Genomic DNA, 27740 nt, shown 5'->3' on the forward strand with positions numbered 1-27740 from the left:
GACTTCTTAGTTGCGGCATGCAAACTCTTAGTTGTGGCATGCATGCGGGTTCCAGTTCCCTCACCAGGGATCCAACCCGGGTCCTCTGCATTGGGAGCGCAGAGTCTTACCCACTGGACCACCAGGGAAGTCCCTGGGAATAATTTTTTATATTTAATTTTTGATTTGTCTTTGTTGTTATGCTATCCATTTGCTATATGGTTAGGTTCATCTGTGGGTGTTTAATTTTAGTTTTTTTTCCCTCCATCTTTGTTTATTTAATAATTTTGGGAGGTATAAAACGGGTTAAAAAACACATTAAAAAGATATGCCAGTTTACTTTGTCAAAAAATGTCTCTGGCTGCTGGGCGGAGAGTCGATTCGAGAAAGAGCAGGATAGAAGTGGGAGGTTCAGAGGCTATTTTGTTGGTCCAGCCCAGAGATGATGTTGGCAGTAAAGATGGAGAAATGTGGATCTAGTTTGATAAGATTTAGTGATATGTTCATTTTTGGGGTGGAGAAGTAAGGATGAAATCAAGGGTTATGCCCAGTTACCTGGTTTGAGCAGCAAGTGTTTGGGGTACCGTTGACTGAGGTGGGAAAGGGTATGTAGGAGAGGACAGTTGGTGACAAAGGACATGAAACGAAATACCTAATTTTAGACACGTTAGCTTGGAGTTTCCTTTTAGATGTGAAAGTGGAGATGTTGACTAGGTAGTTGGATATAGGTGTGGGGAGCTTAGATAAGCTGTCTAAGCCAGAGATATGGATTGGACAATCATCAATATAGGGATTCCATTGACTGCCAAGGGACTGAGTGAGAACGTGTAGGAAGAGAGAAGAGGGCTGAGGCCCCAGGAGCTCTAGACTCAGACGTAAGGCAAAGAGGAGCTGTGAGTGAGGCAGGGACAAAGCTAGGAGAGTGTGGCCTCTTAGAAGCAGAAACAGGTGAGCATTTCAAGAAGCGAGCAACTGTGTTGAGGGCTGCTGAGAAAATTGGATTGAATTGTTGTCTTTAGAGACGTTGACAAGAACATTTTCAGTGGAGTGTTGGGGAGTAACAGCCAGATTGCTGTTAACATCCATCATCCTTTTCAGAATATAATTCTGAGAAAGGTTGCCTCCTATGGTTAATAAGGATGTGTTAAAATGCTAAGTTCATGTAAACAAGAAAAAATTGTGATTTACCTTAGAACAAGTAAACCTCTATTCAAGATCTGAATATACCTTATATCAGGGGGAAAAATCTGGGATCGAAATTAAATACAAATTTAAAACTGCTCATTCATGACAGATTTCTCCTAAACCCTCTTCCTTTCCTTGCATGCATACTTATAGGAGAGAAAATTCTAGAAGCTGGAGATCTTTTGTTGACTGAGCATAATGAGGTCAGCAGAAAAATGGCCTTGATAGGAATTTTCAGTGATGTTCCTGGGAATGTAGAATTGGGGGAATATGGGCAGAGCTCTAATTATATGGCATAAAAAAGGGGACATTTAGAGGATGCTAGATTCCATTTGGAGGGTCTACTGAAGGGGGAGAGGTTTTTAAAGGAATCATGAGAGCAGAGAATTTGGGGAGGAATAATGTGCTATGAGTCACGTGCTGTGAAACCTTTCCTCTCGCCAAGGAAATTTTCAGTAAAATGTCTATCTCTTACTAGGGTCTGGTGCGGTGTAGGGGCTTTTCAGTGGTGCGACAAAGTGCTAAGTGGTCCTTCGTCGAGGATGAGACAGGACCTCTTCTCACCTGGGTTGCAAACTAGTTACTAATGTTCATGTCAACTTCAACTTCAAGCTTCTTGCCTTCTCTTAATTCCAGCATTACTAAGCTTATGCTCTAGCCCATATTTATGAGAATAGTGGCAAGTCAGTTTTTTTCCAAATGAATTTCCCCAGTATCCATATATAATCTTTTCTCTCTCCCCCTTCTTCCCTAACCTTCTTTTCCCAATGCCTTAGGGTTTTTATCTCTAATCTTGAATGGAAGCTTCCCCATAAAATGGTACCCCCCAATATTAATTTAGGTGAAACCATGCTAGCTGCCATGCCCCAAATCTCAGTGGTTCAGTGAGTCAAAGGTTTATTTCTTGCTTCTATTACATGTCCATCTTGGGTCTGTAAGGGCCCTGTCCCATAGAGTCACCCAGGAGCCCAGGCTGAAGGAAGCTCTATTGTCTTGTAGATGGATCTGGAAAATGTGGCCTCTGAGATTATCAACTAAAGAGGAGGAGAGTGGCATGGAAGAGGCACCAGCTCATAATTGTTCAGGCTTAGTAGTGACACTGGCCACTTCTGCTCATGGCCCATTGGCCAAAAGTAGGCACATGGGCCCAGCCTGACTGCAAGGGAGGCTGGGAAATGTAGGAGAGCCCGTGGGATATTGAGTGAGCACTTTCCCTGCTACCCCTACTAATTGGAATACTATGAGACCCAAGCTACATTATAATTCAAACAACTTACGAATATAATTTGTATATGACAGGGAATTCCTTGGTGGTCCAGTGGTTAGGACCCCGTGCTTATGTTGCAAGGGGCATGGGTTCCATCCCTAGTCAGGGAACTAAGATCCCACTAGCACAGCCAAAAACTAAGAAAATAAATAAAATAAAATAATATAAAATAATTCTCCTTTAAAAAATAATTTGTATATGACAGTTTGCTAATCTATTCTCATAGACATTTGCTGGGGTTTATTTTTTATTAAAAACTTTTTTATCTGCCTTCTTTTTCTCCCCACTTTCACTAAGAAGTAATTGGCACATGACACTGTATAAGTTTAAGGTAGACATCCTGATGGTTTGGTTTACATATATTGTGAAATGATTATCACAGCTAAGCATGGGCTTAGTTAACATCCATCATCTCATATAGATACAGTACAAAGAGAAGAAAAAAATTCTTGCGATGAATTAGAATCTACCCTCTTAACAACTTTCCTGTATATCATACAGCAATGTTAATTATAGTCATCATATACATGGCATCCTTGGTACTTATTACTCTCTTAAGTTTAGACCTTTTCACCACCTTCCTTCAGTTTCCCTCCTCCCACCCCCCCCCATCTCTGGTAACTACAAATCTGATCTCTTTTTCTATAAGTTTGGTGTTTTTCTTTTCGTTTTAAACTAATATAAATTTGTATTTCACTTATATTTAAATAAATTTCATGTAAGTGAGATCATACGGTATTTGTCTTGTCTTTCTCTGACTTACTTCACTCAGCATCATGTTGGTTTTAGCATTTGCTGGGTTTTATTGCTTCTTTATCAGTTTCTTCAAACTTACTCTCTAGCTTTAGCCTACATTTATTGATATTATTATTTTTTAAATTTATATTTTATTGAAGCACGGTTGATTTACAATGTTGTGTTAATTTCTGGTGTACAGCAAAGTGATTCAGTTATATATACATACATTCTTTTTCATATTCTTTGCCAGTATGGTTTATCACAGGATACTGAATATAGTTTCCTGTGCTCTGCAGTAGGACCTTGTTGTTTATCCATCCTATACATAATAGTTTGCATCTGCTAACCCCAAACTCCCAATCCTTCCCTCCCCCAGCCCCCTCTCCCCTCCTCCCCGGCAGCCACAAATCTGTTCTCTATATCTGTGAGTCTGTTTTGTAAATAAGTTCATTTGTATCATTTTTTTTTTTTAGGTCCCACATATAAGTGATGTCATATGGTATTTGTGTTTCTCTTTCTGACTTACTTCGCTTAGTATGGTAATCTCTAGGTCCATCCATTTTGCTGTAAATGGCATTATTTCATTCTTTTTTATTAGCCTACACTTTTTTAGACCTGAAATATACATACATGTTAAGGAAAAGTGATGGGGGCTATTAATGGCCTCTCCTCTCTGTCTCTCTTCAACTTGGCTATATATTCCTTGAGGTTCTTCACAACTTCTCATGAGGAGGTACATGTGTAAATGTGGAACTTATCTGCTTCCAGGGAGGGGAACTGACTTTATATATTTCTATCCATCTGATATTTATCTTATTTAATCATTCTGTCATTCACTTATTTATGAGTTCATATTTATTTGTGGACTTTTATCCGCATGAAATGAAAACAAGTCAGTGATGGTGAAAATTCTTCACTTCCGCTTTTACTGTAGGTGATCGTTTCCTCCTCCTTGGTTGTTCCTTTGGCTTGGCTATTCTGTTTTAGGAACGGTCTTACCCAGATGGTAAATTGTTAGATAGGACCAGGGCAGGTTGTGCAGGGGCTGCATGGGAGCAGAAGGGGGCCGGGCCATGTGGCCTCTGAGCCTCGCTGTGTTCCAGGTTGCAGCACTGACTGGAATCATTACTGGACTTACGAGATCCTTCTGGGAGATGCATTGCTAAAAGGGTCTCACTGTTTATTGAGGTTGTCCTTAGTATCATCTTGGGACCCTCAGGAATTCATTTCTATCCCAGAAGATAAGAATTTCATTTAGGAAGGACCAGAGAACCTGCCATGGTCCACGGTCTGTGAGAGAAATAGGAAGGGATGTGGGGTATCCTACAGAGTGGGACAATTACGTGGATCCCAGCGATTCATTTTGTTTCTTGAGGGGATTGGACAGAATTAGCTGACCTTCACAATGATCTCCATGCAAAGATCCTTTGCCACTTTTGGAAATGTCCCTCTGCCTTTGAGAGGCAGTACACCCTCTTATGGCCCCTGCCTATGTCATGTCACTAGAGAAGTCCATGGCTTGATGATATTAACCCAATGGGAAATCAGGGAGGAAAGCAAGGGGGCGTTACACTAACCTTTCTCCTTCACTTTGTTCTCTGCAAGGCCGTTTGTGTTTTGTTGAAGAAAACAGCATCTCAAAGGCCCTCCTCTGGCCTTGAACACCATATGCACGGAAGACCAGACTAGCCTGTAGAAAAGAGCTGGTAGAAAACGGAGACTCTCACTATAACGTATCTTTTGTTCCATGGGGTTCCTGTCTGCAAATCACATGTTGGTCATTGCAGCTAGTACCAGCACCTGAAAAATAAGAAAGACTTTAAAAAATAATAAAAAGGTAGTAGCTCTTTCTCTTCAGGTATTACGAACAGGAAAAGTTATAAAACTAATAAAATTTGAAATCTCGCCCAATTTATGCTCAATAAATAGTTTTAAAATACTTTCAGATTTAAGACCGGAGGTAATCCTACAAGCAAATACATTTTTCCTTTCTTTTCTCTTCTCTAGGCTTTTCCTCCAAATGCCATCACTGTATTTTTTTACTGCAGCTCAGTGACGATATTCTTCACAATAATCAAAGTGATCAGTTATCGCCTACACCTCATGTTTGATAAAGGAGAAGTGATTCAGCAAAGGCCCTCCAGAAAGAAGGAAAAGCCCAATAAAGACAAAGAGGCCATCAGTGACCACATAACCAATCATAAAAATACAGGGTAACATTTCTCATTAATGCATTAGTTCATAATTTAAAGGTTTTAATTTTGATTAAAATAATTTTTCTCATGTATGAGTTGTTTGTGAAAATATGCCAGGAGAGGCAGACACAAATATGTACATTTTTCTTATATTTAAACATACACTTAGGCATAAAAATAATGCCTAAGTTGATAGGCATTTTATGATAATTGCCTTACCGTTGATAATCCAGACGGTTTAACTGACTATTTAATATGACCTTATACCATGCTCTGAAATTTATTTGCATTAGGCTTAGCATAGCAAAATATTTCACTTCAGTATTTTTATCTCATCATCTCAATGCTTAGTGCACGCCAGAGTATTTTCAGAAAGAACATTTGTGTTTGTTAATATAAAAGTAATACATTGCATAGAACTAAAATATTAAGAGTAATTCTCAAGTGAGCATTCATCACTATTCTTGGTCTTATTTCTGATAGTTCCTTAAGAGAGCATGTCTTATTTTAAAGTAATGTTTATTAGCTTTTAAAAATAAAATTTGTATACCGTGAACTCTTCCCCTTTTTTATACATATATATTTTTTTATTGAAATATAGTTGACTTACAATGTTGTGTTAGTTTCAGGTGTACAACAAAGTGATTCAGTTATGTGTGTGTATATGTATGTGTGTATATGTATGTGTGTGTGTGTGTATATATATATATATATATATATATATATATATACTTTTTCAGATTCTTTTCCCATATAGGTTATTACAAAATGTTGAATATAATTCCTTGTGCTATCCAGTAGGTCCCTGTTGTCTATCTCTTTTATACATAGTAGTGTGTATATGTGACTCCCAAATTCCTAATTTATCCCTCCCCGTCCTTTTCCCCTTTGGTAACCATAAGTTTGTTTTCTAAGTCTGTTTCTGTTTTGTATATGAGTTCATTTGTGTCATATCATAGATTCCACATATAAGTGATACCATATGGTATTTGTCTTTCTCTGTCTGACTTACTTAGTATGATAATCTCCAGGTCCATCCATGTTGCTGCAAATGGCATTCTTTCTTTCTTTTTTTATGGCTGAGTAATAGTCCATTGTGTATACCCTGAATTGGACAAAGTGGAATCAAGGAAAAAAAATTGTTTAAGGACTAAGGTCAAAAGAGCCATAGTTTTATTTGATAATATCACTGCCCCTGTGTTTCTCATGGTGGCTTAGCAATAATGGGCGGATTAACAACGGCAAAAAGGAAGAGGCCAGTCGAACCCTCTCCACGCCTCCCGTCCACGGCAGCTCCAGAGGACAGAGCATAAACTCTCATCATTCATCTGGGCTCCTGGTTAGTGGTCTGTTTTCTGTTTCACTCTCCTCGTGCTGCTGGAGTGTTGATCATGGAAGTGTGCAATGGTGGTGACTGCAACTTACGTGCACTGGTTGTAAATACTGGCCTCTTGGTGGCAATGACCTGAGGGGAGCGCATGGACCATGAGATAAACACCCAGTCACCCGTTCCAAGCACACCCACCGGCCTTCTCTGCAGTCTGCCTGCCCTGCCGAGACTGCACCACGGCCAGAAGAACCCATAAGCTCACCTTCACTGCCCTCTCCCTGGTCCTGTCTGTCATTCATCTCAATCATCGTATTTGCAATGCCTTCCCCTGGAATCCACTCCACCACTCCACATGAAATCATACTTAAATCACCTTTATTCTAGATTCACTTTCTTGGGCTCTATTCACTATAGTCTGAAGTAGCCCATTATTTTTTCTCCTTACTTTCTTAATTACCAAACTCCCTTTTCTCACAGCACCGTGGGCTTGGTTGGATGTCTACACTCTAGATATTTTTGTGTCCATCTTTGCTACCCGTTTTCTAAGTGGACACTCTGTTGTGTCTTTCCCATGTGCCATTGAGAGAAACAGTGGCTGCTGACTGCCTGGAAGTGGGCAGGGAGCTGAGTCATATTGATTGTTTTTTTTTTTATATTGATTGATTTTTGTTCTTTATTTAGGAGCTGCCAGAACAGGAAACAGTGGAAGATCTCAAAGGTAGAGTGCTTATTCTCATCGTTTAATATTTTTTCACAGCATTATCTTCAGTGAAACGAAAAATAATTTTCATAGAGCAGAATGCCAGTGAATTCATTCAGAATTAGAACTGTACCCAAGATTGCAGTTATGTTTTACCTTCATTTCTTTAGCTCTTCATTTTCATTATTTCTTATCAGAACTTGTATATCATGTCTACGTTCAGACTGTGATATTGTATTGATTATATTTCATTGTCCTTTCTGCAGTCTGTGACTCCTTTCATACAGCTCATAATAGCAGATATAAAATAGGATAAATTCATCATCGACACAGTATACTTTTTATTATAGTACTTACACTGAAAAATGACAGAGGAAATGACATTGCATTCTGTGTATATGCATTTCTGTCAAGTTACAAATTTTGTTCCTGAAATTTTCTTTTAACCCTCTCACCACAAATATTTGTTCTACTTTTTTACTAAGATTTCATTTTATTGTCTTTTTTTTTTAGTTATTTCTGAGATACATTTTAAAGTAATAACTAGAATTATGACTTATAACATTATACCAGAACATACAAGATTTTTAGAAATTTCATGTAATGTCTGAAACATTTATATTAACATATTTCCATACAAATAATACAAAGAAAGTTTAGTATTAGTTTTTGTTTGTTTGTTTGTACTGCAGGTTCTTATCAGTCATCAGTTTTATACACATCAGTGTATACATGTCAATCCCAATCTTCCAATTCAGCACACCACAATCCCCACCCCACTGCAGTTTTCTCCCCTTGGTGTCCATACGTTTGTTCTCTACATCTGTGTCTCAACTTCTGCCCCGCAAACCGGCTCATCTGTACCATTTTTCTAGGTTCCAAATACATGCGTTAATATACGATATTTGTTTTTCTCTTTCTGACTTACTTCACTTCACTCTGTATGACAGTCTCTAGATCTGTCCATGTCTCTATAACTGACTCAATTTCGTTCCTTTTTATGGCTGAGTAATATTCCATTGTATATATGTACCACAACTTTTTTATCCATTCGTCTTTCGATGGGCATTTAGGCTGCTTCCATGACCTGGCTATTGTAAATAGTGCTGCAACGAACATTGGGGTGCATGTGTCTTTTTGAATTACGGTTTTCTCTGGGTATATGCCCAGTAGTGGGATTGCTGGATCATATGGTAGTTCTATTTTTAGTTTTCTAAGGAACCTCCATACTGTTCTCCATAGTGGCTGTATCAATTTACATTCCCACCAACAGTACAAGAGGGTTCCCTTTCCTCCACAGCCTCTCCAGCATTTGTTGTTTGTAGATTTTCTGATGATGCCCATTCTAACTGGTGTGAGGTGATACCTCATTGTAGTTTTGATTTGCATTTCTCTAATAATTAGTGATGTTGAGCATCTTTTCATGTGCTTCTTGGCCATCTGTATGTCTTCTTTGGAGAAATGTCTATTTAGGTCTTCTGCCCATTTTTGGATTGGGTTCTTTGTTTTTTTAATATTGAGCTGCATGAGCTGTTTATATATTTTGGAGATTAATCCTTTGTCCATTGATTCGTTTGCAAATATTTTCTCCCATTCTGAGGGTTGTCTTTTAGGCTTGTTTATGGTTTCCTTTGCTGTGCAAAAGCTTTGAAATTTCATTAGGTCCCATTTGTTTATTTTTGTTTTTATTTCCATTACTCTAGGAAGTGGATCAAAAAAGATCTTGCTGTGATTTATGTCAGAGTGTTCTTCCTATGTTTTCCTCTAAGAGTTTTATAGTGTCTGGTCTTACATTTAGATCTTGGATCCATTTTGAGTTTATATTTGTGTATGGTGTTAGGGAGTATTCTAATTTCATTCTTTTACATGTAGCTGTCCAGTTTACCCAGCACCACTTACTGAAGAGACTGTCCTTTCTCCATTGTATATCTTTGTCTCCTTTGTCATAGATTAGTTGACCATAGGTGCGTGGGTTTATCTCTGGGTTTTCTATCTTGTTCCATTGATCTGTGTTTCTGTTTTTGTGCCAGTACCATATTGTCTTGATTACTGTAGCTTTGTAGTATAGTCGGAAGTCAGGGAGTCTGATTCCTCCAGCTCCGTTTTTTTCCCTCAAGACTGCTTTGGCTATTCGGGGTCTTTTGTGTCTCCATACAAATTTTAAGATGATTTGTTCTAGTTCCGTAAAAAATGCAATTGGTAATTTGATAGGAATTGCTTTGAATCTGTAGATTGCTTTGGGTAGTATAGTCATTTTCACAATATTGATTCTTCCAGTCCAAGAACATGGTATATCAGTCCATCTGTTGGTATCATCTTTAATTTCTTTCATCAGTGTCTTATAGTTTTCTGCACACATGTCTTTTGTCTCCCTAGGTAGGTTTATTCCTAAGTATTTTATTCTTTTTGTTGCAATGGTAAATGGGAGTGTTTCCATAATTTCTCTTTCAGATTTTTCATCATTAGTGTATAGGAATGTGCATTAATTTTGTATCCTGCTACTTTACCAAATTCATTGATTAGCTCTAGTAGTTTTCTGGTGGCATTTTTAGGATTCTGTATGTATAGTATCATGTCATCTGCAAACAGTGACAGTTTTACTTCTTCTTTTCCAATTTGTATTCCTTTTTTTTTCTTCTCTGATTGCCGTGGCTAGGACTTCCAAAACTATGTTGAATAAGAGTGGCGAGAGTGGACATCTTTGTCTTATTCCTGATCTTAGAGGAAATGCTTTCAGTTTTTCACTGTTGAGAATGATGTTTGCTGTGGGTTTGTCGTATATGGCCTTTATTATGTTGAGGTAGGTTCCCTCTGTGCCCACTTTCTGGAGAGTTTTTATCATTAAATGGGTGATGAATTTTGTCAAAAGCTTTTTCTGCATCTATTGAGATGATCATATATGGTTTTTATTCTTCAATTTGTTAATATGGTGTATCACATTGATTGATTTGCATATATTGAAGAATCCTTGCATCCCTGGGATAAATCCCACTTGATTGTGGTGTATGATCCTTTTAACGTGTTGTTGGATTCTGTTTGCTAGTATTTTGTTGAGGATTTTTGCATCTATATTTATCAGTGATATTGGTTTGTAGTTTTCTTTTTTTGTAGTATCTTTGTCTGGTTTTGTTATCAGGGTGATGGTGCCCTCAGAGAATGAGTTTGGGAGTGTTCTCTCCTCTGCAATTTTTTGGAAGAGTTTGAGAAGGATAGGTGATAGCTCTTCTCTAAATGTTTGATAGAATTCACCTGTGAAGCCATCTGGTCCTGGCCTTTTGTTTGTTGGAAGATTTTTAATCACAGTTTCTAGTTCAGTACTTGTGATTGGTCTTTTCATATTTTCTATTTCTTCCTGGTTCAGTCTTGGAAGGTTATACCTTTCTAAGAATTTGTCCATGTCTTCCAGGTTGTCCATTTTATTGCCATAGAGCTGCTTGTAGTAGTCTCTCAGGATGCTTTGTATTTCTGTGGTGTCTGTTGTAACTTCTTTTTCATTTCTAATTTTATTGATTTGAGTCCTCTCCCTCTTTTTCTTGATGAGTCTGCCTAATGGTTTATCAATTTTGTTTATCTTCTCAAAGAACCAGTTTTTAGTTGTATTGATCTTTGCTATTGTTTTCTTTGTTTCTATTTCATTTATTTCTGCTCTGATCTTTATGATTTCTTTTCTTCTGCTAACTTTGGGTGTTTGTTCTTCTTTCTCTTTCCTTTAGGTGTAGGGTTAGATTGATTACTTGAGATTTTTCTTGTTTCTTTAGATAGGCTTGTATAGCTATAAACTTCCCTCTTAAAACTGCTTTTGTTGCATCCCATAGGGTTTGGATCATCGTGTTTTCATTGTCATTTTTCTCTAGGTATTTTTTGATTTCCTCTTTGATTTCTTCAGTGATCTCTTGGTTATTTAGTAGCATATTGTTTAGCCTCCATGTGTTTGTGTTTTTTACATTTTTCCCCCTGTAATTCATTTCTACTCTCATAGTGTTGTGGTCTGAAAAGATGCTTGATATGATTTCGATTTTCTTAAATTTACAGAGGCTTGATTTGTGACCCAAGATGTGATATATCCTGGAGAATGTTCCGTGCGCATTTGAGAAGAAAGTGTAATCTGCTGTTTTTGGATGGAATGTCCTACAAATATCAATTAAATCTATCTGGTCTATTGTGTCTTTTAAAACTTGTTTCCTTATTTATTTTCATTTTGGATGATCTGTCCATTGGTGTAAGTGAGGTGTTAAAGTTCCCCACTATTATTGTGTTACTGTCGATTTCCTCTTTTATAGCTATTAGCAGTTGCCTTATGTATTGAGGTGCTCCTATGTTGGGTGCATATATATTTATAATAGTTATATCTTCTTCTTGGATTGATCCCTTAATCATTATGTAGTGTCCTTCCTTGTCTCTTGTAACATTCTTTATTTTAAAGTCTATTTTATCTGATATGAGTATAGCTACTCCAGCTGTCTTTTGATTTCCATTTGCATGGAATATCTTTTTCCATCCCCTCACTTTCAGTCTGTATGTGTCCCTAGGTCTGAAATGGATCTCTTGTAGACAGCATCTATATGGGTCTTGTTTTTGTATCCATTCAGCAAGCATGTGTCTTTTGGTTGGAGCATTTAATCCATTCACGTTTAAGGTAATTATCGATATGTATGTTCCTGTTACCATTTTCTTAATTGTTTTGGGTTTGTTTTTGTAGGTTCGTTTCTTCTCTTGTGTTTCGCACTTAGAGAAGTTCCTTTAACATTTGTTGTAGAGCTGGTTTGGTGGTGCTGAATTCTCTTAGCTTTTGCTTGTCTGTAAAGCTTTCGATTTCACCATCGAATCTGAATGAGATCCTTGCTGGGTAGAGTAATCTTGGTTGTAGGTTCTTCCCTTTCATCACTTTAAGTATATCATGCCACTCCCTTCTGGCTTGTAGAGTTTCTGCTGGGAAATCAGCTGTTAACCTTATGGGAGTTCCTTGTATGTTATTTGTCGTTTTTCCCTTGCTGCTTTCAGTAATTTCTTTGTCTTTAATTTTTGCCAATCTGATTAATATGTGTCTTGGCGTGTTTCTCCTTGGTTTTATCCTGTATGGGACTCTCTGCTCTTCCTGGACTTGGGTGGCTATTTCCTTTCCCATGTTAGGGAATTTTTTACTATAATCTCTTCAAATATTTTCTCAGGTCCTTTCTCTCTCTCTTCTCCTTCTGGGACCCCTATAGTGCAAATGTTGTTGCATTTAATGTTGTCCCAGAGGTCTCTTAGGCTGTCTTCATTTCTTTTCATTCTTTTTTCTTTATTCTGTTCTGCAGCAGTGAATTCCACCATTCTGTCTTCCAGGTCACTTATCCGTTCTTCTGCCTCAGTTATTCTGCTATTGATTCCTTCTAGTGTATTTTTCATTTCAGTTATTGTATTGTTCATCTCTGTTTGTTTGTTCTTTAATTCTTCTAGGTGTTTGTTCTTTAATTCTTCTAGGTCTTTGTTAAACATTTCTTGCATCTTCTCGATCTTTGCCTCCATTGTTTTTCCAAGGTCCTGGATCATCTTCACTATCATTATTCTGAATTCTTTTTCTGGAAGGTTGCCTATCTCCACTTCATTTAGTTGTTTCTCTGGGGTTTTATCTTGTTCCTTCATCTGGTACATAGTCCTCTGCCTTTCATCTTGTCTATCTTTCTGTGAATGTGGTTTTTGTTCCACAGGCTGCAGGACTGTAGTTTTTCTTGCTTCTGCTGTCTGCCCTCTGGTGGATGAGGCTATCTAAGAGGCTCTGGTGGTGGGTAGAGCTGACTGTTGCTGTGGTGGGCAGAGCTCAGTAAAACTTTAATCCACTTGACTGTTGATGGGTGGGGCTGGGTTCCCTCCCTGTTGGTTGTTTTGCCTGAGGCAACCCAACACTGGAACCTACCTGAGCTCTTTGGTGGGGCTAATGACAGACTCTGGGAGGGCTCTCGCCAAGGAGTACCTCCCAGAAGTTCTGCTGCCACTGTCCTTGTCCCCATGGTGAAACAGAGCCACCCCCCGCCTCTGCAGGAGACCCTCCAGCACTAGCAGGTAGGTCTGGTTCAGTCTCCTATGGGGTCACTGCTCCTTCCCCTGGGTCCTGATGCACACACTACTTTGTGTGTTCCCTCCAAGAATGGGGTCTCTGTTTCCACCAGTCCTGTCGAAGTCCTGCAATCAATTCCCACTAGCCTTCAAAGTCTGATTCTCTAGGAATTCCTCCTCCCGTTGCCGGGCCCCCAGGTTGTGAAGCCTGACGTGGGGCTCAGAACCTTCACTCCAGTGGGTGGACTTCTTTGGTATAAGTGTTTGTGAGTGTTTGTGAGCCAGTTTGTGAGTCACCCACCCAGCAGTTATTGGATTTGATTTTATTGTGATTTCGCCCCTCCTACCGTCTCATTGTGGCTTCTCCTTTGTCTTTGGATGTCGGGTATCTTTTTTGGTGAGTTCCAGTGTCTTCCTGTCGATGATTGTCCAGCAGCTAGTTGTGATTCTGGTGCTCTCGTAAGAGGGAGTGAGAGCACGTCCTTCTACTCCACCATCTTGGTTCCTCCTCCCATTTTATTGTCTTTTGATTGTCTTCAGAAGACTTAGAAAAGAACTTTTGGAGGCCAGAATGAACCCCTTCCTTTCCCTGCATTGAAAAACTTCTGCTGAGTTCACATTATTCTTAGCATAAAATCCAAGCTGCTTTTGCTTGTCAAGCCTTATATATCAATATTTTGGACCCTCCCTGCCTTGGTTTAGAAGGATTAAGTAACTTGCCCAATATAACGTAGCTAGTGAATAGCAGAGCCAGGACCTTTCTGATTGCAAATACGTTGTTTAAATCATACTAGTCTGCCTCCCAAGCCCACAAAAGAAGGAAAGCTACAAGCCTGAATTATTTTTTAAATACAGAGATTTCAAGAACAATTTCACAGCGGAGGTGCTATTTTTAGACTAAGCATCTAATCACATTTGTTGCTGGTGTTATTTTTAGTTTGTTATTATTCGGTCTTGCTCCATGACATTATTCATCCATTCTGGATGTGAATCGAGTTGCTGTTGTTGTTGATTTCAGGTGTCATTGTGTCAGATGACCAGCCCGTAGCACCAGTGTCATCTACAGCACCTGGGATGAAAACGGAACGCTTACCTGCTTCTAAAGGGCACGTGCCGGAAACCATGACCACGTCAGCAATACCAGTGAAACCAGTCGTGGCAGAAACTTGCATCAGTGATAAAGGGAAGGAAAAAGGGGGCCAGGGGCAGCCCCCCTTCTGCCACAGATCCGAGGGTGGCTTGGTGGACAAAGAAGCCGTGAAGAAGGTGCCCTACCTGTCTTTGTCTCAATACGACTTACTGGAGACAGATGTTTCTTTCCAGCCTTGGGGGAGTGAGAATTCCGTCCCGATCCCAGAACCTGGGAATTTTGCCTCCATCAGGGAACAGTTGCAAAGCAAGTCGCCTCAGGACAGCCTGAGCAGTAGCTGCCCTCAGTGTAACACCGTCATCGCCAAACCTGGGCGGGAGCAGGTTTCCCAGCAGGTGGACCCACCCTTGAACCAGGAGGTGGATGACTCAGATAATGAGGTCGCTGTCACTCTTATAGATACTTCTCAACCTGGAGACCTGCTGAGTCTGCACGAGCCCATTAAGATTGTCATCACCATGAGCAGTACCCCCAACTCCATGACAGACTTGGAAAGTTCTCTTCACCTGAAGGTGGTTGGTACTGAGGCAACCGGCTTCACGTGTGATGCCGAGCCAGTTCCCCCAGGGGCTGCTGGTCCTGAGAAACAGATGAGAATTCCCATCATCACCCTTGAGCTGTCTGAGGGTGGAGGAGGAGGCATGGTGTGTCCCGAAGGCAATGGAAGTGACAGGACACCGGAGAGATTGATGGTGGAGGCGTCTTCCAATCCATGTTCTGGCTATGAATCTGGGGACGGGGGCGATGCCACACAGGACCACAGTCCTTCCCCAGGAGACCCCTGTACAACCCCGCCACCCACGCCTGATGTGGTCTCCGAGTCTGAGGGGGGCATGGAAGTCCAGGCTAACCTTGACCCATCATCTTGTAGAACCAGCCAGGAAAAGAGACGCTCCCAAGTCCTCAGCGTAGACAGCGGGACAGACGTCTTCTTGAGCAAAAGTTCCGCAGAAGTTATTAACGATAAAGAGCAAACAATGCCAACTTCCAAATCTGACCTGGAGGCCAAGGAAGGACAAATACCAAATGAATCCAACTTCCTGGAATTTGTCTCCCTGTTAGAATCAATTAATACTTCCAAGGTGGTGGTATCCAACCAAAAGAATGAGCCGGCAGAGCAGAGCAAAGACAGCGGGCTTCCTGGAGGTGCGGGCTTCTGTGATTTGATTTTGCAAACAGCGGGATAACTGTTGTGTAATTGTTGGGTGCTTGGTGTCGTCACTGATATTTGCTGAGTGTATCAAAACTAAGCTGTGTGATGAGCATGGATTAAACCTGGCTTATTCCACCAGGAAATTTAAGGCATAGTAATGAAGATTTGGCTTCCCTAGGCAAGAACGGTTACTTCTAAGGAAATGAGCAGTTATATTTTACCATGGTGACAAGACCCCTGAAGGTAGCTCTTCCTTCATAGAATAGATGCAGAACTTTCCTGGCGGTCCAGTGGTTGAGACTTCACCTCCCAATGCAGGGGGTGCACGCTCGATCCCTGGTTGGGGAGCTAAGATCCCACGTGACTCGTGGCCAAAAAAACCAAAACATAAAACAGAAGCAATATTGTAACAAATTCAATGAGACTTTTAAAAAAATAAATTAAAAAGTATGAAAAATAATAGAATAGATTCATTCTGGGAAAGCTGATTGTAAAGCACATTTCTGTGAAAGGAATCCACTTTTCTGTTGAATTCCATTATATAATCTGTGCTGAATTCTCTAATTATCCCAAGTTGTAAACATAATTATAACAAACACACAGCTCTTAATTCACGCCGGCACCATCCTAAGGACTTTACAGATATTAACACGGGTGACCATCCGTGGTGGTTTGTCCAAAAAGGCCCTCATTAACGTGTGTTTTGCCAACATAATTATTAATAACACTGCCTTTCACTCTCAAAAGGGTTCCCAGTTTGAGCAGTATATTATACAGTTAGTCTCACTTTCACTCATTTAGTCTTCATGTAACCTTGTGTTATGGGTCCTGTTATCATTCCTTTTTTGCAGCTGGTTTTCACTACCTTTCCCAAGTTAGCCTAGTAAGTCTACAACTCAGCTTTGATTCCAGGCAGTCTGGCTACAGAGTCAACACTCATAAATAATAAACTATATTTCCTGTATGAATAGAAGATTCATTCTCTTAATATCTCTGGGCTCCGTTTCCTCCCAGGCAAAGGATGTTACTGGACTAGAGTTTTTTTTTTTTTTTTTTTTTGTGGCCACTCCACATGGGTTGTGGAATCTTAGTTCCCCGACCAGGGATTGAACCTGGGGCCAAGGCAGTGAAAGCGCTGAGTCCTAACCACTGGACCCGACCGCCAGGGAAGTCCCATGGACTAGAGTTTTTACAAAGTCTTTTAACTTTATTTATTTATTTTTAATTAATTAATTAATTAATTAATTAATTTTATTTTTGGCTGCATGCGGGCTTTCTCTAGTTGCAGCAAGCGGGGACTACTCTTCATTACAGTGCATGGGCTTCTTACTGCGGTGGCTTCTCCTGTTGTGGAGCACGGGCTCTAGGCGCGCTTGGGCTCGCTAGTTGTGGTGCGCAGGCTTAGTTGTTCCACAGCATGTGGGATCTTCCTGGACCAGGGCTCGAACCTGTGTCCCCTGCATTGGCAGGCGGATTCTTAACCACTACGTCACCAGGGAAGTCCCAAAGTCTTTTAACTTTAAATGTCCATACTTCTTTGATTTTTGAGTACATCATTTCTGCCTAGGTCTCTGAGAGCATATCTATATGGTAGGATTGCTTGCAGGAAGTTGTGGTTCACATGGCAGTAGCATATCTTTGTGCTATGATTGTCCCTTTGCTGCTGCCTGTTCTCTGCTCTTTGGGCCAGTCAGGGGGACCCTTTGACTCTATGCAGGCAGCTCCCAGCGACTTGCTCTTTTTTCTTTTGTCTTTCTGGTGCTCTGCCAAAAGGCTTGCCCTGCTTGCGGGTCAGTCCGATCTTGCCTAAAAATTCATTAAGTCTGAATATTGAAGTTATGTAAAGTGAATGCATTCTCCGTGTTACTATGTCTGTGTATCCAAGATTTTGCATATGGAGTAAAAAGAACAGGAAAGATTCAGCTAAACTTTATAACAGACACATGCAGTACAAGAAAGCATTGGTTACTTTGAGGTACTAGACACTTTGATACAAGATTTGGATTCTCACCGTCTAATTCATAAAAGGTTCACGCATCTTGACCAGCACTGTCTAATAGAACTTTCTGCAGTGATGGAATTATCCCGTATCTGCCGTCCAGGACAGCAGGCACTGGCCACGTGTAGCTATTAAATACTTGAAATGGGGATTGTGCAGCTGAGAAGTGGAATTTTTAATTTTATTGAATTTTACTTCATTTAAGTAGCCACATGTGGCCACTGGCTACTGTATTAGGTAATGCTGATCTGGGTGATGTGTTTCTTTCCGGGAAGCTGTGTGTGGGGAGGACAGAGCTCTGGGTTTGGAACTTGACAGCCCAGGGCCAAATTTTGGTTTTGCAGTCCAGCGGGGTGAGCTTGGACAACTCACCATATCCATCTGAGTCACAGTAGCTTCAGTAAAGCAGGAATAATAATACGCTACAGATTTACTGTGATGATTCAAGTAAGAAAATATGTGAAAAGTCTTGTACTTGATCAATTTCAGACTTCTCTTCTGAGGTTCCCCTCAGGCTATATGTGAGGTTTATTTGGTCTGTCTACTTAAGTTTCTGCTCTTAAACTTTTCAGCCAGCCACGTTCAATCAGAACAGGGTTGAGTTGGAAACCTAGGGGGTGTGCAAAGAGATGTAGATACTATGAGGTTTTCTATGGAAAGGAACAGGCTTGGTTGTGGCAAACTTGCAGGTACAACAGGGAGGGAGGAGTTGGACTGGATCGTATGCCTATTCCAGGCAGGGACAGAGTTTTTTTTTTAATTTAATTTTTTAAAATTACCAGACATTTGCTCTTCTTATTGTCCTGGGAATTACTCTCCTGCCTCCTATTTTTTTTTATTGAAATACAGTTGATTTACAATATTATATTTATTTCCGGTATTAACAGTGATTTACAATTTTTAAAGATTGTACTTCATTTAAAGTTCTTATAAAATACTGGCTCTATTCCCGGTGCTTTACAATGTATCCTTGTAGCTTATTTATTTTAAACATAGTGGTTTGTACCTCTTAACCCCCTACCCCTGTCTTGCCCCTCCCCCCTTCCCTCTCCGCACTGGTAACCACTAGTTTGTTCTCTATATCTGTGAGTCTGTTTCTGTTTTGTTATATTCACTAGTTTTATTTTTTAGATTCCACATGTATGTGATAACATACAGTATTTGTCTTTCTCTGTCTGACTTATTTCACTAAGCATAATAACTACAAGTCCATCCATTTTGTTGCAAATGGCAAAAGTTCATTCCTTTTTATGGCTGAGTAGTATTCCATTGTAAATAGCCATACCACATCTTCTTTATCCATTCACCTGTTGATGGACACTTAGGTCGCTTACATATCTTGGCTGTTGTAGACACTGATGCTGTGAATACCTTTTCAAATTAGTGTTTTCGTTTTCTTCAGATATATACCCAGGAGTGGGATTGCTGGATCATATGGTGGTTCTATTTTCAGGTTTTTGAGGAATTTCCATACTGTTCTCCATAGTGGCCGTACCAGTTTACATTCCCACCAACAATTACTAGGGTTCCCTTTTCTCCATATCCTCAACAACATGTATTATCTGTAGGCTTTTTGATGATAGCCCTTCTGACAGGTGTGAGGTAACGACTCATTGTGGTTTTGGTTTGCATTTCTCTGATGATTAGCAATGTTGAGCATCTTTTCATGTGCCTGTTGGCCATCTTTATGTCTTCTTTAGAAAAATGTCTATTCATGTCTTCTGCCCATTTTTTGAATCGGATTGATTTGTTTTCTTGATATTGATTTGTATAAAATGTTTATATATTTTGGATATTAACTCCTTATTGGTCATATTATTTGCAAATATTCTCTCCCAATCATTAGGTTGTCTATTTGTTTTGACAGTGGTCTCCTTTGCTGTACAAAAGCTTTTAAGTTTAATTAGTCCCATTTGTTTGTTTTTGCTTTTGTTTCCTTTGCCTTAGGAAACAGATGCAAACAATAATACTACGATTTATGTCAAAGTGTTCTGCCTATGTTTTCTTCTGGGAGTATTTTGTTTTTTGACCTTACATTTAGGTCTTTAATCCATTTTGAGCTTATTTTTGCATATGGTGTGAAGAAATGTTCTAATCTTTTTCTTTTACATGTGGTTGTCCAGGTATCTCTATGGTACTCTTTTTTTTTTTTTAAATAAATTTATTTATTTATTTTTGGCTACATTGGGTCTTTGTTGCTGCGTGTGGGCTTTCTCTAGTTACGGTGAGCGGGGGCTGCTCTTGGCTTTGGTGCGCGGGCTTCTCATTGCAGTGGCTTCTCTTGTTGCGGAACATGGGCTCTAGGTGCATGGGCTCAGTAGTTGTGGCACGTGGGCTCAGTAGTTGTGGCTCACGGGCTCTAGAGCGCAGGCTCAGTAGTTGTGGCGCATGGGCTTAGTTGCTCCGTGGCATGTGGGATCTTCCCGGGCCTGGGCTCGAACCCGTGTCCCCTGTGTTGGCAGGTGGATTCTTAACCACTGTGCCACCAGGGAAGCCCTCTATGGTGCTCTTATTTCCAACCCAGGTCATCTCCACAAAGGCCTTTAAATTATCTTTAGGTCTTGGGGATATTCTAGAATTTGAGGTTATGGAAAACCACACCCTTATCAACAGCCTTTAAAGCCATGTTTTTGTTTTCTTTTGACACAGCTTTATTTTACTTTGTGGAAATAAACAAAGACTGCTCAAATGAGAAGAACTAAGGCTATTATTCAGAGCTTGCTACAGCGAGAGTCAGCCACCAGCATTTTGGCAGCGACTCCAAGGCAGGCAGAGGAGTGGGAAAGCTTTGTAGTGGAAGAAAGGAAGGCTTTGGGTGTGATTGCAGGCTGTTGGCCTGGGGAAGCTGGAGGTGGGGTAATTAGAGCACCCTATGCGATTGGTTAGGGGAGCGTATTTGGCTTTTTCTGATTGGTTGGATTTCTCTGGTTGGAAGCAGGGGCAAAAATTAGGGAAGCTCTGTTATTATTCAAGTCCTGGCCGTTTGGGACTGATTGTTACAGGGGTTATTATTTGGCTTTCTGAGCTATTTGCTAGAAGCAGTGGTCTGAGTTCCTGCAAGTCTGACTTGTATCGTGTATTGGTTTCTTGGCTGGTTACTGTAGGTTATGGGTTGGTTTTCTGGGCTGGTTGCTGTAGCTTGTAGGTCAGAGTTCTGCATTTATATATATTGTCTGGCTATTATCCATTTGTATACTCAGTTTCTTCTAGACTTTCTAAGAAAATAATCATGATGCACGTGAAGATGATTATTGAAGAATTATCTGGAGTATAGAAAAATTGAAAGACCCTAAATTTATAACAGTAGGGGTCTAGTTTAATAAATTATACTTTTAAATGTAGTATATACTTCAATTTTTGGATAATGTAGAAGAATATCTCATGTAATTAAATATTTATAATACTTTAAGATAAATAGAACCGCTATAAAACAACATTTGTTTTCTAACTGTTCTATTTAGTTTAGTAAATTATATTAATGTAATATTATATAACTTCCATTTTTAGATGATGTAGATGATGTAGGAGAATGTCTAATGGCATTAAATATTTACAATACTTTAAGTTAAATAGAACAGTTATAAATCAACATCTGGATTATGACTTAAATTTTGAAAAAAAAAATGATGCCTAGAAAAAAATACTGGTGTGGTATGTGTCATATTGGCTCCTGTAACAGCATGGTGGGGTTAAGAGTAATTTAAGATTTTTTTTTCCTTTTCTCTAGTTTTAAATTACATGGCATTCATGTGTATTATTTTTAGAAACAGAGAATTCCTATAAACGTGTATTTTTAAAGGGAAAAAGAAAAAAATAACCCATAGGTTGATATATGTAATGTGCCCATTTAAGGGAAGGAGAGACTAAGGTATTAAAAGCGAAGCGAATGGATGGGTCCACATACATGTAGTGTCAGAAGGCAGAGCTGTCTAAACATGCCTCCCTGCAGTTTTTACGTGACGTGATCACTGGCTAAAGCTGTTTGTTATGATAGCACTTTCTCACAAATGTGTTTCTTGAAAACTGTGAAAACTTCTATCCTGACAAGCTGTCAAATGAAAGGCAAACATTTTTGTACCAAAGAAATTCTGATCGTTTCACAGATGCACTGGGAATATTTATCTTCAGGACTCACTTGGAAGTCAGCAGTGTTTCTCTAAGTACTTCAAGTCCAAGGATGATAAACTTTGTTGTATACATGATGATGTGATTTAGACCCCACTTCACCTTTTGAGACAGATCTTGCTGGGCTTTCTGAATGCCATGTCCTGAAAGAGCCTGTAGGTTCAAACCACTCAATCGTGTTCTTCTCTCAGGCAAAAATTTATGCAGAAGAAGATAGCTATTGGTATCTTTGGTCATGGGAATACAGAGGACATTGTGACCTTAAAAGTGGCCATTGGGTGTGTCTTTAGATAAGGACGGCTGACCCTCAGGGGTCATTCCACTTTGCATAGTGGTGTAAACTAAGACCCTTGTTCTGGTCCATTATTTAAAGAGGATTCTAAAAATTCAAAAACCTGATATATACCTATTGATCTTGGAATTCTAATTCATCTTAAAATATTCTCAGGGTAAGGCGTAGGCATAGTATCTCACTGAGTCCTCCACAGTGCCAAGGTGTGGTTCAAAGTCAGCTCTACTTAATGAGCACCTACTTTATGAAGAGGCCAATTCTACCTTCAGCTTGAAAATTTAGATTTTGAGAATGAGTGAGAAGGAAAGACTGATAAGGTTTTAAAATGCAAAATGAGACTTTACTCCAAAATCGCCGGGGTATTTATGCCATTATTTTCCTCGATGCTATTCATGTATGAGCTATGAACCTTTCAGGACTAAGTTAGCCAAAAGGGTGATTTTCAACTGGGTAAGCCAGTGGTCACTGGAGTATTACAAGGGAGTCCTTGAATCCATATGTAAAGTGATGGTATTTGTAGATGTCTGAACAACATGTCTCTGACACATACACACTTCTGTTTTTCAAAAATATTTAGGTACTTCCGTAATTAGTAAAATGAAAATTTATCTAAATAAAATGTATTTAATTTATTTTAAATGTATTTATTCTGAACTCATAGGAAATATTTAGATTTTCTATCTATTCTTGCTTCAGTTTTGGTAACTTGTTTCCAAGTATCTTCCCCTTAATTTCTTATTTAATATGATGTTAACACATAAAGCAATGTTTTTCAGATAACCATTCCCAGGAGAAAAAGGAGGAAATCCTAGAAAGTGAGAAGGCCAGTGGACCCAACGCCAAGCAAGGAAAACCAGACGTGCAAAGTCAAGAGCACACCAGCACCAGCCCCGGGCTCACTGAGCCTGCCAAGATCCCGACCCTGTAAGGATAACTTAGGTCTATGGCTTCATGCTGGTGCAGCCTCACTTACTGGCTGCTTCTTTTAATGCTTTCTTAAGGGTAAGGAGGCGTTCCACATAGTTTTTGAAATTTTTATGTATGTTAAGTTTCCAGGGCAGTAGACAAAGGCAGATAATCTACAGGGTAACTTCCCAACAAGATAGTTCTGTGTTGCAAGTCATCAGTGGACCTGAAACATCTGTGCAAGATGAGGTGTCTGTGGATGGGATGCATGTCTTTATTGATGAACATGGTAAGTCTTTAGAGCTCTTTACTCATGACGTAGAAGGGGGAAGGCTGGCAGCTTTCTCAAGGTCCCATGTGGTCTCTTAGCCTGAGGACAGGTTTCCCCTCTATCTGAAAGTAGAGTGGTCCCACGAGATCTTTCCTAAACTGAAAGGGTATAAAGCAAAGAGGCAGTTACCTAAGGATGCAAAAAATACATCAATATAAGACACAGATGGTCCTAATTCAAAGCTATGGCAGCTTGATGCTAAGATACTGGGTATAGTACCTGGGGAGGGAGCTTGGTGATGCTACTCTCATTGCTTGGGGTGTGCGCTGGCTGTATAACTCACTGCAAAACAAACGCTGAATGCTCTTTTAGCCCTTTAGAAGCAGAAAAAATTTTCGGATTTCTTTCAGTTAGCAAAAACATGTACTAAGGTAGGTCTTTCGTAAAAAATGAGGTGGCGTAAAGCGAACTTACAGAAAGCGGGGGATACCTGTGCTAGACTGGAAGAGGAAGGCTTAGTTCTGCTTGCTCACACATAATGTTCTTAGAACAGAGTGTGCGCCCTCCTGCCTCAGGGCCTTTGCACATAACCGTGTCCCTGTGCCCACATTGTACCAGTTACCCTTCGGATCTCAGTTCTAAAGAAAGTTCTTCAGGAAAACCTTTCCTGGATTTCCCAGGTTTAATCAGGTTCCTCTGCTCTTTTGCTTTCCTAACACCCTATCCTTTTCCTTCTTTGAGACTGTTACAGCTTCTAATTGTTTATTGACTTATAATAATTTGATTAGTGACATTTTCTCCCTCACAGTTGTAAACGTTGGGAAGGTAATGCCCAGTACCTAAGAAATATTCATTGGATATATGTTGAAAATCTGACCCTGATATATTTTTAATACCTTGTTATAAAAAAGATTTTAAAAAGTAATAGAAAGGAAGGACGGAAGGAAGAAAGAACAAGAAAGAAAGAAAGAGAAGGAAGGAAAGGAAGGAAGAACCATTAAAAGGCAAATTCAAGGTTCCTTAGATAAGGGGTATAGGTCTTAGTTTTTGTAGGTCGGGTCTTGGGTTAAGTCCCTTATAGATCAATGTAAACTTATTATTCTACTCTCACAAGGATCCTGGTTTGGATAATAAATGATATATTACCCTCTCTATATAGATCAGCGGTTTATAGTTTGAAGTGCTTCTGCATCTGCAGAAATACAAAGAGACTTTTACATTATGAAGAACGACAGTAGCACTTCTATCAAAGCCTCCAGAGGGGCCGTTGGTTGTCACTGTGAATGTTTCTTTTGGGGGTACCACCTTGAAGTTGAGGTCCAGCACTGCAGCCTACATTGCAGCTGCTCATAACAGACAAGGTTAATTATGCTTCCCTGTCACCTGAAGAAAGTACGCCCAAAACCTCTTCTGGGGAGAGACCGTTTACATTTACAGAGTGAACTGCTTTTCACACCTCAGTACCCTGAACCACTTTCGCAGGCTAATTTAGCTCCGCAAATTAATTCCATCTCTTGCTTTTCCTCATTACCAGGCTGGCATACCAGTCAGTAGCTGTGCCAATGCTCATCTGCAAATTCAAAGGTTGGGATGGCCCCTTGTGGTCCACCGATCAAAACCACACACTTAATAAGCCTCTTCTGCACATGATACAAACCAAACCAAACCAAACCCAGTTACAGCACACACAGATCATCCTGACACGCGAAGAGACCATACAGAAGACATGCATTGAAAAGAGTACGCAGAAGGGGATTAGAAATGGTGCACATGAATCGATGAAAAGCAATTAAGTAATAAGTAACTGAGTCATGTGATATCACTTATATGTGGAATCTTAAAAAATGGCACAAATGAACAGAAACAAACTCACAGACATAGAAAACAAACTTAGGGTTACCAAAGTGGAAAAGCGGGGAGGGATAAATTGGGAGTTTGGGATTAACAGATTCACACTATTATACATAAAATAGATAGACAACAAGGACCTACTGTAGAGCACAGGGAACTATATTCAATATCTTGTAATAAGCTATAATGGAAAAGAATCTGAAAAAGAATGTGTGTATATATATATATATATATATATATATATATATATATATATAACTGATTCCCTTTGCTGTACACCTGAAACTAACGCAACACTGTGAATCAACTATACTTCAGTGAAAAGTAAGTAACTGAGTCAAACTTGTCTAAGCATATTATCAGAGAGGTACGTCACGATTTTCTTAGCTAAGTTACACATTCTGTGGAGAAATACAAAGAATGGACCTAGACTACCAACAATTATCACAAAAATAGTCCAAAATGAGTTCCCTCTAACTTGGAAAAAGTATACGCGGAAATGATCATATACGAATAACTGTGTAATCTTCTTTGCCGAAATTTTGCAGGGGAAATTAAATCCTGTTACTTAAAGTCTGGAAATCAGAAAGAAGGCCCTTTCCAGCATCAGCCATCAAATTATGACGGCTTCTCTCACGCTGGGTAAGTGGGGCTTGTTTTCAGGTTGGGGAAGGTGTCGCGTTGCTGCCCCCAGCAACTGACATGCAACCGACTCCGAGTGTAAATGAAGTGAAGATCCTGGTGTAGAATGAAGGTGATAATCCGTCTGTAGGCGGCAAAGCATGTGGGTTTCGCGTGAAAGAAAAAGAAAATCAGATATTGTAGAATAATTGAAAATAAACAGAACCACTTTCATAGTAGCCACTTCCAAAAATGAATATAACACGTAGGCATAAATAGAGGGGAACCCTGTGCAAACAATTATAGGAAAGGTGGTGATGCAGCTGAAGAACACGTTATTAAACTCGTCTCAAGGAACGGACTAGAGATGTGGTTAGTTCTCGTCTGCGCCGACAAGCTCTTTTGTAGATAGATGATCTAAACATCCTTTCTCTTCTCCTTTAGCGTGTGTTGAGTAACTTTCCTGATCACGTTAATTAAGTTGATATTGAATTCGCTTGCATATCCAGAACGTACGTGGATTCACGGTGGCGTTGGGCAAGCTCTAAATCTTATCACTGGTGGACCAAATTCATCCTTCGTCCTGGACTTCAAGATTCTTTGAGGATAACCCACAGGGCCGTTCCTCAGTGGCTTGCTCTGAGTAAGGGAGGAGACTTTTCATGTACATTTCTCGAGAGGTGTACGCCTATTTGAGGATGTACGGAAGACTTGTGTCATGTCACGGGGATGCCTTAGGCTTCACACCTGGAGAAGGGAGGCGTATAACTCAAGGGAGTTACAGGAACCCTACTTCCAGATTCTGGGGTGCAGTGTTCCTTCCTAAGGTCAAAGTTTCCTTACCAGGTATGCCTGTTCCAGTGTGCCTAGAACAAAGTCTGTTCTTGCCCCTGCAATCTGGCCTCCAGGTGGGATTCTGGCATGAGGCAAACTTTTAGGGTGTCCTCTGGTCACCCCTGCTGCTTCTCACCTTCTCAGGAATGCTGGTGTCAGCCGTCATGGTAGATCTGATGGGTGTGCTAGGTGATAGCTCTCCTGGCCTCACCACCCCACCTGGGCGCCAACCCTGAAGCAGCCTGCTCGGGTCCAGAATCAGTCCTGGGGGGAGACGGGCACCGCCTCCATCACCCACATGCCTTCCACTCTTCCTCTGTCTCCCTCAGGTACCCAAGTTCCAATCAAAACAGACACAATAAAATTCTCCTTCTCCAGCCAGAAAGCATGCAAAGCACTCATGCCAACGGAGACCCAAGAGGAGAGAGCAGGCTGCCACCCCCATCTTAGTTCCAGCCCCTGAGACATTTTGTTACAGTGGTTTGATGAGTTCAGTCATCTAAGGTGGCAACTTTCTTCAGACAAAATAATGACATGAGAGCGCAGCTTGAAAAGCTGTCCTGTTATTCTGCAATCCTCAGCTGAGAGCGGTGGTGTTTTTAAACTAAATTTGGAACAGAAACACGCCCCCTATTTTATCCTCAAATAAATTTACATGGCTTTTTCATGTTTATTTTCCCAGATAAATGGACTACACTCTTCCCCGAGGAAAATACTTGAACTGCTTTTGCCAGTAATGCCAGTTAGAGTAAGACCACATATCCAGAGCCTTAAAAAACGAAAAGTACACAGTGTGCAGATAAGAATGAAAGAGAGTGCCTGCAGGGTTTTCAGTAAGTCGCGCTTCCTTAGGCCGCGCCTCAGCAAGAGACACCGTTGACTCACTTTCTCCCCTTAATTGCTCTCTCTTTATTAGCTTTCCTCCAACTCTGCTTTCTTTGGTTTCCTCTGCAGTTCTTTCCCACGTTAGAGCTCTTTTGCGTTTAACTTGCCCTCCATTTCGAGACCTGCCTGGGCTTGGCTTTGCGGCGGTGCATTCACTCTGGTGAAAGAGCTGTTGCCCAGGGTAGGTTTGGGCACTGCTGGACGACACCGAATGTGTTTGTGC

General features: G+C 40.2%; 1 protein-coding gene across 1 annotated transcript in view; it reads left to right on the forward strand.

Annotated features, from left to right (window-relative positions):
• Nucleotides 1-27740, forward strand: part of PCNX2 (pecanex 2) — a gene marked incomplete at its 3' end in the record, with an annotated part of 278430 nt that overhangs the window by 13577 nt on the left and 237113 nt on the right. The window contains exons 2-8 of the mRNA XM_082854963.1: nucleotides 5177-5382; nucleotides 6583-6703; nucleotides 7376-7412; nucleotides 14449-15726; nucleotides 22926-23073; nucleotides 23199-23344; nucleotides 25726-25819. Coding sequence (XP_082711089.1) covers nucleotides 5177-5382; nucleotides 6583-6703; nucleotides 7376-7412; nucleotides 14449-15726; nucleotides 22926-23073; nucleotides 23199-23344; nucleotides 25726-25819 — 2030 coding nt within the window. The remainder of the gene's footprint in view (nucleotides 1-5176; nucleotides 5383-6582; nucleotides 6704-7375; nucleotides 7413-14448; nucleotides 15727-22925; nucleotides 23074-23198; nucleotides 23345-25725; nucleotides 25820-27740) is intronic.

This window comes from Leucopleurus acutus, assembly GCF_964270905.1.
Source record: "Leucopleurus acutus genome assembly, chromosome: 14".
In the NCBI taxonomy this organism is placed as follows: domain Eukaryota; kingdom Metazoa; phylum Chordata; class Mammalia; order Artiodactyla; family Delphinidae; genus Leucopleurus; species Leucopleurus acutus.